This window comes from Hevea brasiliensis, chromosome 18 (genome assembly GCF_030052815.1).
Source record: "Hevea brasiliensis isolate MT/VB/25A 57/8 chromosome 18, ASM3005281v1, whole genome shotgun sequence".
Lineage (NCBI taxonomy): Eukaryota > Viridiplantae > Streptophyta > Magnoliopsida > Malpighiales > Euphorbiaceae > Hevea > Hevea brasiliensis.
The window spans coordinates 40,937,584-40,952,802 of NC_079510.1; the positions used below are offsets into that span (position 1 = coordinate 40,937,584).

A 15,219-nucleotide genomic window follows, 5' to 3' on the forward strand; every position below is an offset into this window, starting at 1 on the left:
TTCTGAGGTACAGAACTCCATAGGAAAGCATATTTGTTTTTCTCTAGCCTTTGCGCTTTGCTTTTGTTTGCATGATCTGTTGTCTTCCTCCAAGCTGGTGTTTTCTCTTGTTTGGGCCTTTGGCCTTTATTTTGCAGCTTTGTTGTTCTGGGCCTACAGTTGTCTTTTTTGTTATTGTAAGCCTTCAGTCTACGCTGCATTGTATGTAGGCCTTTGTCCTTGTTCTCTCAACAATAATTCATGAAATTATCCTTCGCGGAAAACAGAAAAAAAAAAAAAAAAAAAAAGCATGAGTTCAAACTCTAATGCTTTATCTAGGAGGAGTTTAAAAGGTTTTAAAATAATAAATTTATGTTTAGAATAATTCATAAATAAAAATTTTAAATATTTTTAATTTTTATTATTTTTCAATTCACTACATAGATGAATTGAGAATTTTCTTTCCAAAATTTATAAATATTTTAAACATTCATTCTTCATAAATAATAAAAAATTATAGTAAATGAGTTTTAAGTGAGTAATATACAAAATTGTTTTTAAAATTATGAGGTTCAATTTCAAATTTCAATAAAAGTTCATTATAAAAAAATAAAAAGTCATAAAAAATTTTAAGAGTGCAGCCATAAAAGGTTTGAGTTTATATAAAAAAGAATTTAATAATTATTAGATTAAATATTTATATTTAAATATTTATTCATTTATTATACATAATTTAATTAATTTTATATAAATCTTGATATAAATATTTAATATAATAATTAATTTTACATAAATCTTGATATAAATATTTAATATAATAATTATAAAACTTGAGTTTACCTTAGATGCAACTAAATTCTCACTTTAAAAAAAATATTTTAAGGTAAAAGAAAAAGAGTTCGGTAGGAGAAAAAAACGAACTTGCAAAGATTCAATAACGATAGAAGAGGCAGGACAAGATCCACCTGGCTTGCCTATATAACTGTCTCGCGGTTCTTTAGCAGTTTTCAAGGAAACATTTGTAAGAAATCAAACATCTCCCACAATCCCATTTGTATTTACTTTTCTTTCCCATAAAATCATTGGAATTCTATTGATCCAAGCCATCATCAAGCTTGCTCAGAGCATCATTTGGACCATAACTAGTGGTAGCTCTTTCCTTTTACGTATCTCTTCTTTTTAAATCGATCTTGAAATCTGAATTTGGTTCATATGCATGTGATTTTTTTTTCGTAAGAGTTTTATTGTTTTGTTACATTGGTTGATGAATTTTTTTAGTCTGTTCATGCAGATTATAAAGAACATGTGGAAGGATACTATAGATGTTGCGGTGGTGGTGGTGGTGGCGGTGGTTACAATGATTATGGGTGCAAATGCAGCTGATACCAACGATGTCTTGAGCCCTTGCATTGATGCTAAAGTACAAAAATTTGATGGATTCACATTTGGTCTTGCATTTTCTACCAGGGAATCTTTCTTTTTCGATCAGGTTCAACTTTCACCTTGTGATATTCGTCTTGCCCTTTCAAGCAAAATGGCACAACTTGCTTTGTTTAGGCCAAAAGTTGATGAGATTTCTTTACTTACAATCAATAGCAGTACCTTTGATCCGGTATGTGAAAACTGAAATGGATTTCTTTGGTTTCTGTTGCTATAAATAAAGTAGTAACAGCCCTCCAAATTCAGGATTATTTAATTCAATTTTTTAGGCCATGGGTGGTGGATTTATGGTAGCATTTGCTGGAAGAAAGTATGCAGCTAGATCACTCCCAACTGTGGTTGCTGATAATGGTATGATCGTTACTAGTTTCACTCTGGTAAATTTCTGAAACACAGGCTTTTCTTTCCTTTTCCAGGATGGAATTACTGGCATTTATATATATATCATAATCTTATTGTGTCACAGGTCCTGGAATTCCAGAAGGGTACCCTACAGAACTTGTACTGGAAGAATTTTGGGTGTGGTTCCTGCTCTCATGGTTTTATTTGCCTCAATGGCAAGGACTGCGCAATTCAAAGCTCAAGGTGTAGGATTCATGGTGGCCCTATTGACTGCAACCTGGGAATACAATTAGCATTCTCTGGTACTGACAGGAATCTTGAATCGCTTAATTCATGGTATGAGGTATCAAATCTCCGGCAATACTCTCTCTATGGCCTGTACTCGGATCTTCGTGACTCCATTAATCAATTCACTGAGAAGTTTTAAGATTTTTTTTTTCATTATTATTTTTTTAACCCGAGCTAACTTGTTATTGCTTTGTCATGTGATGGTTGATCAATGGTGAATGTTTATTAGAACTTGCAAAGACCACGGTGAATCATCTATATATCAGTCAATTTATTGCTCATTTGCATAAGAATAATAGTTATGCCTTAGTTTTACATTGGATTGAAGCTGTTCTTTATTGGAAAATTTCCAGAGAACTATTTGAATTTGATTTTCTGGAAACTCTGTATTTTTCAATGTGAAAGTGCCTCATGTTTGTACAGCAGATGCTGAGATTCAGCAATACATGACTGCAACTGATTAAGCTAAAGCATTTTTTTTTTCTCAAAAGATAAAGTTAGATTTCATCAATTAAAAACAGGCCAGAGGCTTAAATAGAGATCAGGCACATGGCCGCCAAATAAACGAGGAAAATCAGTTAAAGATCCAATTTTTACTTAAAAAATCCAGCCCAAGACAAAAGAAAACCCTAGTAAAAATGGATCTTGACCCGTATACCCATGACCCGATAAAACATCTCACAATAGGGAATCCCATCTCAAAGGGCCTTGGCGAGAAACAGAGCAACGTCAGCTCGATCTGGCAAACACCAGTGGGAGATCACGAAACTAATTGAAGCACTGCAAGGGGACTTTATACAGGTGATATGCCTGAAGGGGAGGTCCCCTGTAATCCAAGAGCACCGAACGGCGAGCTGGAAACCCAAAGAACAAGAGAAGCATCGTCATGGAAACAACTATCGTAAAAAAGCTACTTCGATGCTAAAGATGGAGAAGGAAGCAGAGCTCTCCATCCTGGGTCGGCGAGCGCCATTGGCGTTGGTAGACACCCTGAGATGCCATCCTTCTCTAAAGTCCTCACAAAGAAAATCCACATCCCGAAGCAAACCCACACAGTCCAGCAAATACAACCCTCTGGTCATCTCTTGGAAACACACCTACATGTGAGGAAAAAGAAATTTTATTTTTATCAATTGAATTATCCTAATGATAGAATTTTTCACTATTCAAAATACAAGGCAAGAAAATTTTTTTCTTAAAAAAAAAGTGTCAAAAAGATGCTAGATTTGTAGTCTTCAAGCAACTCTTTCATGGTTATCAAAATTGAATTGTCATATTCCCAATGTTATTAACCAAATCTTGTCCACACAATTTGTGCTGGTGAAAACATAAAACTTCCAGTTAGTGAAATATAGATTCATCTGCGTGCTTAATTATTTCTATGCTACTGGAGATAAGACATATGAATTGCTTACTTATACAAATGCTACTCAATTTCATTTATAAAATTTATAAAACCATCAACATAGCATTAAATAAACATGAATAAATTCCTTTATGCATGTAGAAGAAACTCCTAGCAAGAACCAATTATATGCTAAATCAGCTCACTCGAAAACAAAGATGCACAGACTATATTTACTGCCAAACATATGCACAAAATTGGAGAATTATAACTCAGCTAAGCACCAAATGCCTCAGATGGCATTCCAACTAGATCCTCCATATGACTGGAAGTCGCTACTGCAAAATTTGCTGCGCGAAACCCACCCTGATTAACCCATTCAGATTGCGACTCTGGATTGTGTTTCTTCTGTGCACGGTTCACCTATGGACTCCTCGGCATGTTTTATCACTCGGGGAGGAAAACCATTGGAATTGAATTCATTATCTGAATGCCACCCATTAGCTTGTTCACTGGATCCTTCCTCCTGCCTGTGCCTTTCTTGATTAAAACTTTCTTCATTATTGGAAAAGCTGTTCGCAGTTTCTGATGTATCCTGCCCTGAAACAGGTTTATTAATCTCATCGGCATGCCATGATAGGTTCCTGCTGTAGATTGAAGAATCAGTAGGAGGGAAGGCAATATAAAAATGGAGATATATCAAGGGAAAAAAGTACAAAAATTTTCTTAAAGCTAGCATCCAGTTTAATTATCTTATAGATGACAATGGAACCATCTTACACGAACCAAGTTCTGTTTTCTGTTTCTGTCACTGCAATTGAATAAACTGCAAAAGATTTAGACGCGAGTTTCTCAAAATATGCTCCCATAACCTGTAGAGACAAAGGAGACTAAGAATAAAGTAATTTAGTTAGATTCAAGAAAGTGCCCAGGTGGAATTGTACAAAGCAATATTCAACAAGTTGCTCTGCCTTGAAGCCTACAATGCATAAAATTCTGCAGTTCCAGTTTCAATTTCATATAACTCAATTCAACTTAATTAGGCCTTTATCTCAAAAATTTGGAGTCGGCTATATGAATTATCTTTCTCCACTTTAAACGATTTTAGGTTAAATCCTCGGAAATGTGAAATGCTTCTAGGTCATGTTGTACGGCTATATGGATTCTCTTTCTCCACTCTAAACGATTTTGGGTTAAATCCTCGTAAATGTGTAATGCTTCTAAGTAATGTTGTACTAATCTCCTCCAAGTTAGTTTAGGTTTACACTTCTTTTCTTTCTATCCTCTAACCTAATGTACTCTACTTGTCTACCTATAGCCTCCGTATGTCTACGCTTCACATGACTAAACCATATCTCTCTTCTCTCAATTTATCCTCAATTGGCATCACTCCTACTTTTTCTCTAATACTCTCATTACGGACTTTATCTAGTCTAGCATGGTCACTCATCCACCTTAACATTTTCATCTCCGCAACTTTTATCTTAAACGCATATGACTCCTTTAGTGCCCAACACTCACTACCATATAACATGGCCAGTCATATGACTGTACGGTAAAATTTTCCTTTCAACTTATTGGGAATCTTACAATCACATTAAACTCCCGTAACACATCTCCACTTCAACCATCCGGCTTTAATTCTATGACTAACATCCTCCTCACATCCTCCATCTACTTGAAGGACTGAGCCGAGATATTTAAAGTGATTACTTTGGGACAGTACCACTCTATCCAAACTAACTCCTTCCCTATCACCAATCTAGCCTTCACTGAACTTACAATGGATGTATTCTATTTTTGTTCTATTTAACTTAAAGACCTTTGACTCTAGAGTACTTTCCCAAAGCTCTAGCTTTCGATTGACTCCTTCTCGCATCTCATCTATCATAATTATATCATTCGTAAATATCATGCACCAAGGGATACTTTCTTGTATATGTTTCGTCAATTCATCTAAAACTAATGTAAAAAGGTAAAGGCTTACAGCTGAACCTTGATGTAATCCAACTGAGATAGGAAAATCTCTTGTGTCTCCTCCCACTGTGCATACAATAGTAGTTGCTCCTTCATACATATCTTTCAACACTTATATGTACCTAATAGATACCCTTTTTTGTTCCAACACTCTCCATAAAACATCTCTTGAAACACTATCATAAGCCTTTTCCAAATCGATAAAAATCATGTGTGGATCTTTCTTCACATCTCTATATTTCTCCATCAAGCTTCTAATGAGAAAAATCGCTTCCATAGTTGAACGACCAGGCATGAAGCCAAATTGATTGGGAGAGATAGAAGTATCATGACGTAGTCGATGTTCCATAACTCTCTCCCATAATTTCATAGTATGACTCATTAGTTTAATTCTCCTATAGTTTGAGCAACTCTGTATGTCTCCCTTATTTTTAAAAATAGATACTAAAATACCCCTCCTCCATTCATCAGGCATTTTCTTTGAGTTTAGAATCTTATTAAACAATTTAGTTAACTATGCCACTCCCATATCTCCCAAACACTTCCATACTTCAATTGGTATTCCATCAGATCCACAGGCTTTATTCACTTTTATTCTCTTAAGTGCTTCCTTTACTTCTAAAGATATAATCCTTCTAGTATAATTCACATTCTTTTCTATTGCTCTGTAGTCTATATTCACACTATTACCATTTTGACTATTATTAAAGAGATCATCAAAATAATTTCTTCATCGTTCTTTAATGTTCTCATCTTTCACTAGCATTTTTTCTTCTTTATCCTTAATGTACCTAACTTGATTGAGATCTTGATATTTCTTTTCTCTCATCCTTGCTAATCTATAAATATATTTCTCCCTTTCTTTAGTTCCAAGTTTCTCATATAACTTTTCAAAGGCCTGCGCTCTTGCTTGACTAACTGCTTTTTTTGCCTCTTTCTTTGCTATCTTGTATTGTTCATATGTCTCATTATTATCACACTTAGGTAATTTCTTATACCATTCCCTCTTTCTCTTCACTGCCTTTTGTACTTCTTCATTCCACCACCATCTCTCTTTTGAGGGTGGTCCATGTCCTCTAGACTCTCCAAATATTTTTTTAGCTACTTCTTTAATCTTTGATGCCATCTGTATCCACATACCATTGGTCTCCATATCCAGCTTCCATGCTTTGGACCTGAGAAGCTCATTTTTGAACTTCACTTGCTTTACTCATTTGAACTCCTACCACTTTGCTCGAGCTACACTATTTATTCTGACCTTACTTGGATTGTTCCTAAACTTGACATCCAAGACCACTAACTGATATTGACTTGTTAAAGCCTCTCCTGGAATGACCTTGCAATCCTTGCATAGGGCTCTATTTGTCTTCCTGGTTAAAAGGAAGTCAATTTAGCTTCTATGTTGCCCACTTTTAAAAGTCATTAAATATGACTCTCTTTTTATAAAGTAGGTATTTGCTAGTATTAGGTCGTATGCCATAGCAAAATCTATGATGCTTTTTTCCTCCTCATTTCGACTGCCAAAATCAAAACCTCCATGCACATTCTCATTACCTTGCCTATCACTTCCTACATGTCCATTCAAATCTCTACCAATGAAAACATTCTCTTTATTCGGTATGTTTTGCATTAGATCATCCATATTTTCTCAGAACCTTTGTTTACTCTCACTATCTAGTCCTATTTATGGGGCATAAGCACTAACTACATTTATTATTTCTCCTTCTAGTACTAGTTTTACTAATATAATTCTATATCCTACTCTTTTCACAGCTATTACAGCATCTTTCAATGTCCTGTCTATGATTATGCCCACTCCATTCTTGTTTCTCTCCTTTCCGGTAAATCACAGTTTATACCCTGAATTACCCACTTCCTTACTTTTCTCTCCTACCCATTTAATCTCCTGAATGTAAACAATATTCACCATTCTCCTTTCCAAGGTATCCACAAGCTCCATTAATTTTCCTGGAAGTGATTCAACATTTCAGGTACCAATCCTGATTCTTCTCCTATCCTGTTCCTTCCTAATTGATCTTCTTCTATGATATCTTCTATTATTCTCTACACTTATCTTGTGTTCTGTTCCACAATCTATTTTACTATCTTTCCTATGGACTAACTTTTTTATCCGCACTCGTCCATGATGTGAGAACTCTTGCTCATTTAACATCACACTCGGGCATCGATATGGCGCATTGCTTTCGGTGAATGCCCTACACTCTTGCATATGTCTCACTACACCCGTGCTTCGATTTAGCGCGTCGTAAGTAGAGGATGCTCCAACGTTTATATCATTTGAATCCATATCATAAGGTGTGACGAAATTTTTATGTTGGTTGTCATCTATCGCAACCCTCCTCTTTTATCCGGGCTTGGGACCGGCTAAGCATAAACTATTTAGGCGGAGTTTCTAGTTTCAATTTCATATTTTAAATTTTTAGGATTAGGAACATGGGGTCGTGCACTGCGAAGTACCACATCTGAGAGCTTCTTAACAACCTGATTTACACTAGGCCTACCATAATCTAGGCTATAAAACTATAAAATAATGGATCCTCTACCATCTCCTGTAAATGGCCTTCTTTTAACAGGCCAAGCTTTCAGAGCATACGTGCTATTGGATCTTTTATGCCTACTTTCATTCACAAAGGAATTACTAGTTATATCCAATTCACCATCAACATGTGCTCTCTCAAAAGAAGAATCGACATTGTGGTCCTAAGTGAACTGTTTCCCATTTTATTTACATCACTTAATAAAAATCATGACTTAATCTATGTGTTAGCCGCACTATAGCTTTTTCAGTGCTATCTTTTAAAATGTCCTTCCCTGCACTTCTAGTAGGCTCTTTGTTATTTGTCGTAGACCTCTTTGACATACTTTGCAGAACACCTGCTTGAAGGTTTTTGGTTTGTTTTTATAATTTCTTCCTTTCGTCCACATGTTTTCAAGATTTTCAGGTGTAAGAACTTTAGTTCTTCTCTGGGTTGCTGCTTACCTCTAGTATCAGCGTTTACTCTGCATGACGGTGGCTGCAAAAGCTATTGCTGTTTTGAGTTGCAACCAACGGTGTTTCTTTATAATCATCAATTTTAGCCAAATTCATGTCAGTCCCTTGAAATTTCTTTTCATAATTAATAATGTTGGTCCTTTGGCTATTTAAGGATAAATATTTTCTAGAGAATGAATCACCATCATGCACAGCCCCTGCAAACAGATCACCACTTGCCTCCATTAGACTACCATCTTTAATGGCAAGCTTAACATATTCAATGATCTCATTGATATACCTGGTTTAGGGGAAAAACAGTAGCATACAGTTATATATTCTAAGGAACTCAGAAGATGATCGATAATCTATCTAACCACAGTTACACATTCATTTGTTCCTTTGTCCCTCACAAATGTCATGTACAGTACACTTAAGCCTTAGATTTTTTCCCGAAGACAAAGCTTTAAACATTTAGATACTAGCAAACATTTTGAAAATGGATATGGTTAAGTGATAAAAAGGCTACAAGAACGAAGAGAAGGATGAGGAATGTCACAACCCAACCTATGGGCCAGACTAGCACTAAGACCTGAGCCAGCCTAAAGCCCCCAAGGCTCGTAGTAAGCTTAACTATTCCTCAACCCAATCCTAAGGCCTATTTGGGCCCAATTTCAAGAATTTAACCTGATAGAGTCCGGCCATAAAATGGACCATTCAACGGGGAGTTTTTGACTCGCCCGACCTATAAATACAATATATAATAAATTGGGGAGCTCAGCTTACGCTCCACATACTCATAATATCATAAAATCTAATGGGAGCTCAGCTCCCTCATCCAATCCAGTCATGCATGCAATTAATATTCTTACAAATTCAACATAATATTATATTACATATTCAAATTAATTAAAGTACTCCTAACACATGCAGAGTCTAAAATTTAACTCAATTGTACAAAATATATTAGATATTACTAATTGACCTGCAAAGAAGAAGAGCAAGTTAGTCACAATAAGTAATCTTCCTGTAGCCTAAAAAAATAAATGAACAGGAGTGAGCATTCGACTCAGAGAGTAAAATACTAATTTTAACTACAGTTTCTATAGCTATCTAAAGCTAATGCATCCTAAGGAATGGAATGCAACATTGTCATAAATTTCATATAAATCACATCATAACAGTAAAAAGGCAATTTGAAGCACTCACACACCCACCACTGTTCAAACAGTACATATATGGGAGCCGATCCCCTATACAGCTCTCTTAATCCAACCTCTACCAGCGAGTGTCTCTAAAGCTAGACTTTCACTTAATAAACCAAATGTAGGGGCCAACGAGTGTCTCTCAAGCCGTGCCTATCTCGATTTATACATAAAGGACCGAGTCCCAGCGAGTGTCTCTCAAGCCATGTCTACCCGTTCTGTCCATATCCAATACCATACCACACTTACACCAACGCATGCATACTGCTCCAAATTATCACAAACAACATCCATGGCACTTCATCAATTATGAATGCAATATAAAATGTGCTTAGTGTTTAATTATATAGATACATATTTATAAGTGATGCATGGGCATACTTAAACATATAATAATATCGAAATTATAATTAAAATTAATATTTTACTTACAGACTTAAATCGAGGTCACTGTAACAATTGGGCAGAGGAGAAAGGCTGTTTCAGCTCACCTGACAAATTTTATTGTAATTATTTAATATATTTGACTTAATATAACCTTGGAAAAGATCAAAGATACCCTAAGTGGTGCCAAAAATCTGGCAGAGTCTCCCCTATACCTAGGACCTACCCAATCTGTAAAAGGGTTTAAAATACACTTCTATATCCATAAGTCACACATCCACAACTCAATCATATCACATGGCCCCTCCTGGGCTTACCCAAATAGTCAGCAATCACAATTTAAAAAATTATAATTTAGTCCCTATAATTACCCCTTTTGTAAAAACTACCCATTTGAGCTCTAAAAATTCTAAAACTTTGCCCCGCGGTCCTTAGCAATATTATAGAGCTAACGCAAAAGGAATTATATTTTTCTAACCTACTACGAATATTTTATAGATTTTAATCGAAATCAAGCACTAGATAACTAAGAAAATGAGGGTTCAGGTTTACCTATGCCTATTCCGATCTTGGAGACGCGTCTGGGACGTCTAAAAATGGTGGGATAGCCTATACTCTCAGCCCAGTTCTAAAGCTTTTCCGGTAGTCTGTCTGCCCGGCCCAAAATTATAGACCTGAGTAACCGTTGAATTTTCGCGAATTGAACGTATCTACGCGAAGCCCATAACACAGAGGTTAGTATATAATTTTTACAGAATTTTATAAACTCATTTAATGCTTGAAAAAACACTACGACGTCTCGCAGGACCCACCAAAAAATAGTGTCGAAAAAATTTGAAATGGATATTGCCGCAAAGCTCTTGACGAGTGGAGCACTCCGGTGCTCTCGGATTTTGGTGGGGTTTACGGTTTTCGAGAAATCTAGCCTGAAAGTCAAAATGGGCTAAAACTTTTTGGGCAAAAATTGGACAAACCGTTTGGTGAATTTTTGTGTTCTTGGTGTCTATGGAAAGCTCTCGAGGAGTAGATGTGTTTTGGGACAAGACCCAGTCCAATTGGTGGCCGGATTTTGATCGGGAAGGTGAAAACTCACACAGTGCATAGGGGGAGCTTTTGGGCTATTTTTTGATGGCCTGGAGCGTCGGCCGGTGGCGGGAAGGGGTGCTGGAGGTGCACCGGCAAGTTGGGGAGGCTGGGGCAGCGGTAGGGGGCGAGAGGAGGAGAGAGGAGAGAGAAAATGAGAGAGAGAGGGATAGCATCGGGGGCAAGCAGAAGAGGAAGAAGAAAAGGAAAATGGGCCAATCCGATCCGGTCTAGTTCGATTTGGCCGGTTCGATTCAAGATACCCAAAATTGAATTTTTACTCTGCCCTGGGACCAAAAATGAGGCCCAAAAATTTGAAAAAAATTTCATAAAACTCAGAAAAATTTGTAGAGTCTAAGTACATTTTTAGTTTTGCCACATGGTCTTTAAATAAATTTTTAAAAATCATCAAAGTTTTATATTTTCGAAAAATCGAACCCGATTTCAAAAATTTGAAAAATTTCAAATAATTCTCTAAAATTTAAATAAAATAAAATATTAATATCTATCCATAAAATAATTAATTTAAAAATTAAGGGTGTTACATTCTTTCCCCCTTATAGAAAATTTGTCCTCGAATTTTTATACAAGGCAGAATAAAAGAATAGAATTACACATTGAAGAAATAAAGGGTACTTGCTACGCATGTCTATCTCTGACTCCCAGGTGCATTCTTCTACTGATTGGCTCCTCCACAACACCTTAACCATAGGGATCTGTTTCGATCTTAGCTGCCTGACTTGGTAGTCCACTATGGCTACTGGTTGCTCTTCAAACGTCAAGTCTTTTTTCAGCTCTACTATATTCGGCTGTAACACATGAGAAGGATTAGGTATGTATTTCCTGAGCATGGAGATATGAAATACAGGATGAACATAAGAAAGGTTGGGTGGTAACTCCAACTGATAGGCAACTGCTCCAACTCTATCAGTAACCTCAAAAGGTCCAATATATTGAGGTACCAACTTGCCCTTCTTTCCAAATCTCATGACTCCCTTCATCGGAGAAACCTTCAGGAATACGTAATCGCCTACTGCAAACTCTACATCCCTCCGTCAGGGATCTGCATAACTCTTCTGCCTACTGAAAGCTATTTTCAATTATTCCCTGATTAAAGGAACCATCTCTGAAGTGTACTGCACTAGGTCTACATCATGCACATTTGATTCTCCCATTTCCGTCCAACATAGAGGAGACCTATACTTTTTGCCATATAGCACCTCATAGGGTGCATCCCAATGCTAGAATGATAACTGTTGTTGTAGGCAAACTCCACCAAGGTTAGCTGATCATCCCATTGACCCCCAAAATCTAAAACACACATGCAAAGCATGTATTCTAGTGTTTGAATTGTTCTTTCGGACTGTCCGTCTGTCTGAGGGTGGAAGGCGATACTAAAGTTTAATTGTATGCCAAGTGCCTCTTACAGCTTTCTCCAAAACCTAGAAGTGAACTGAGGCCCTCTGTCAGATATTATGGAAGTAGGAACTCCATCCAATCTGACTATTTCTCGAACATAGAGCCGGGCGTATTGTGCAATAGAATAGGTTGTTTTCACAGGCAAGAAATGAGCTGATTTAGTTAGACGATCTATAATTACCCATATCGAATCATATCCCCACGTGGTACGAGGCAACCCAGTTACAAAATCCATAGTGATCATTTCCCACTTTCATTCTGGGACAGGGAGCTCTTGCAACTTCGTTGATGGCCTCTGGTATTCAAACTTCACCTTCTGATAAGTCAAACACTTGGATACAAAGTCTATTATGTCTCCCTTCATGCCATTCCACCAGTAGCTATCTTTCACATCATGGTATATCTTGGTGGAGCCTGGTTGGACATTGTATAGTGTATAGTGTACCTCTCATATGATTTCATTCCTGAGATTGTCCACGTCAGGTACACATATCCTGGAACCTTGCATAAGAGCGCCATCATTGGCAAATCCAAACTCACCACCTTCACTTTGCTGTACTCTTTCTATAATCTTCATCAATTGCAGGTCTCTGTGCTGAGAAACTCTGATTCTGTTTCATAGGTCTGGTCTCACTAAAAAATGGGCTAATAATACCCCCTCATTTGAAATATCTAAGATCAGACCTTGATCTATCAACTCATGTACTTCCTGAATCAACGGTCTCTTTTCCGCTGATATGTGTACCAAGCTGCCAGAAGATTTTCTGCTCAAAGCATCTGCTACTATATTGGTCTTCCTAGGGTGGTACTGGATTGTACAATCATAGTTCTTCAAAAGCTCCATCCACCTCCTCTGTCTCAAATTTAAATCCTTCTGTTGGAAGATGTACTTCAAACTCTTTGTAGTTGGTGTATATCTCACACACTTCACCATACAGGTAGTGTCTCTAGATCTTTAGTGCAAAGACTACAGCCGCCATTTCCAAATCATAGGTGGGATAGTTCTGCTCATGCCTCTTTAGCTGCCTTGAAGCATAAGTCACTGTTTTTCCATGCTGCATCAAAACACACCCTAAGCCAACTCTGGAGGCATCACAGTACACGGTATATCCTTCACCACATATTAGTAATGTCAACACAGAGGCTGTAGTTAGACATTCCTTAAGCTTCTGGAAGCTCTCCTCACAATCATTTGTCAAAATGAATGGAACATTCTTCCGAGTTAACTTAGTTAGGAGAGCTACTATCCTGGAGAAATTCTGCACAAAATGCTTATAGTAGCTAGCTAGGCCTAGAAAACTTCTCACCTCAGTGACTGTTGTAGGCCTAAGCCAATCAGTTACCGCCTCAATTTTCTTGGGATCCACTTGAATGCCTTCACTAGAAACCACGTGTCCAAAGAATGAGTGCCTTCTAGCCAAAATTCACATTTTGAAAATTTGGCATATAACTGGTGCTCCCTCAAAGTCTGCAACACCATCCTCAAATGCCACACATGTTCTTCCTCAGTTCGAGAGTATACCAAAATGTCATTTATGAATACGATGACAAAATGGTCTAGGAATGGCCTGAACACCCTGTTCATCAAGTCCACGAAGGCCGCTGGTGCATTAGTAAGTCCAAAAGAAATCACCAAGAACTCATAATGACCATATCTTGTCCTGAATGCTGTCTTGGGTACATCCTCATTCCTGATTCTCAACTGATGGTAGCTTGATCATAGGTCTATTTTAGAAAATAATCTAGCCCCTTGGAGCTGATCAAACAGATCATCGATTTGAGAAAGTGGATACTTGTTCTTCACAATCATCTTGTTCAGCTGTCTATAATCAATACACAATCTCAAGGACCCATCTTTCTTTCTCATAAATAGAACAGGAGCACCCCAAGGTGAAGTGCTCGGATGTATGAAACCCTTGTCCAAAAGCTCCTGTATTTGCTCCTTTAGCTCTTTCAATTCTGCTGGTGCCATCCTGTAAGGTGGCATTGATATGGGGTTTATACCCGGCACAACGTTGATGTAGAACTCTATTTCCCTTCTTGGTGGCAACCCTGGAAGCTCCTCAGAGAAGACATCCATAAATTCTCTAACAACAGGAACATTTTCAATGTTAACACCTTCTACAGATGTATCTCTCACCAATGCCAAATACCCTTAACACCCATGCCTCAATATTTTTCTAGCACTAATTACTGACACCAAGTTATATGGAGCCACTGTAACACCCCTATTTGCATAGCCTGGTATATGTTACTGTTCCGGTAACCGATGTCGATCCAGACAAGTAAGGGAAGTAGAACCGCATCTAAGACACCTAGATAAGCTCTGAATACAAATAATTAGTAATTGCCAAATAGTTAAGTATAAATAAAAAAAAATAGAACACAAGAAGTTAAATGAGCTGGGAGTCACAGCAATAGGTGACCTTCTCGGGAATAACTACGAGGTCAGTCTAAACACAAATTTCAAACTGTAAAATGTGACACTGTAGTCCTTATGACTATTGCGAACACAGTGAAAAAGAGAAAATCATGAAAAAGAATTGTTAAGCAGGTCAAATAATTAGGTCAGGGATCCAGAAGAAATATTGAATTACTTGCAAACCGGATTGAACCAGCGAGGGGCAATTTGGTCAATTCACCCCTAGAGCTGACACCTGACCTAACTGTCTAATAAAATTGGAGAAAAGAAAATTTCGGGATCAAGAATTAAATTAAAAAACTAATGAAAAAATAAATAAAAAAGAAAAAGAAAGAAAAGAAAA

General features: G+C 37.1%; 2 protein-coding genes across 2 annotated transcripts; one reads left to right on the top strand and one right to left on the bottom strand.

Annotated features, from left to right (window-relative positions):
- The first annotated feature begins 1,282 nt into the window (after positions 1-1,282).
- Positions 1,283-2,438, top strand: LOC110637484 (uncharacterized). The gene is made up of 3 exons (XM_058140560.1): positions 1,283-1,591; positions 1,689-1,796; positions 1,886-2,438. Exons 1-3 carry the CDS (start codon positions 1,283-1,285, stop codon positions 2,186-2,188), a joined length of 720 nt encoding a protein of 239 aa, XP_057996543.1. The 3' UTR covers positions 2,189-2,438.
- A 1,158-nt stretch (positions 2,439-3,596) lies between these two features.
- Positions 3,597-4,366, bottom strand: LOC110637458 (uncharacterized). Its single transcript, XM_058141227.1, has 2 exons — positions 4,181-4,366; positions 3,597-4,038 (listed from the first exon to the last, which is right to left on the bottom strand). The coding sequence occupies exons 1-2, from the start codon at positions 4,261-4,263 to the stop codon at positions 3,774-3,776; spliced, it is 348 nt and encodes a 115-aa protein (XP_057997210.1). The 5' UTR covers positions 4,264-4,366; the 3' UTR covers positions 3,597-3,773.
- Positions 4,367-15,219: the final 10,853 nt, after the last annotated feature.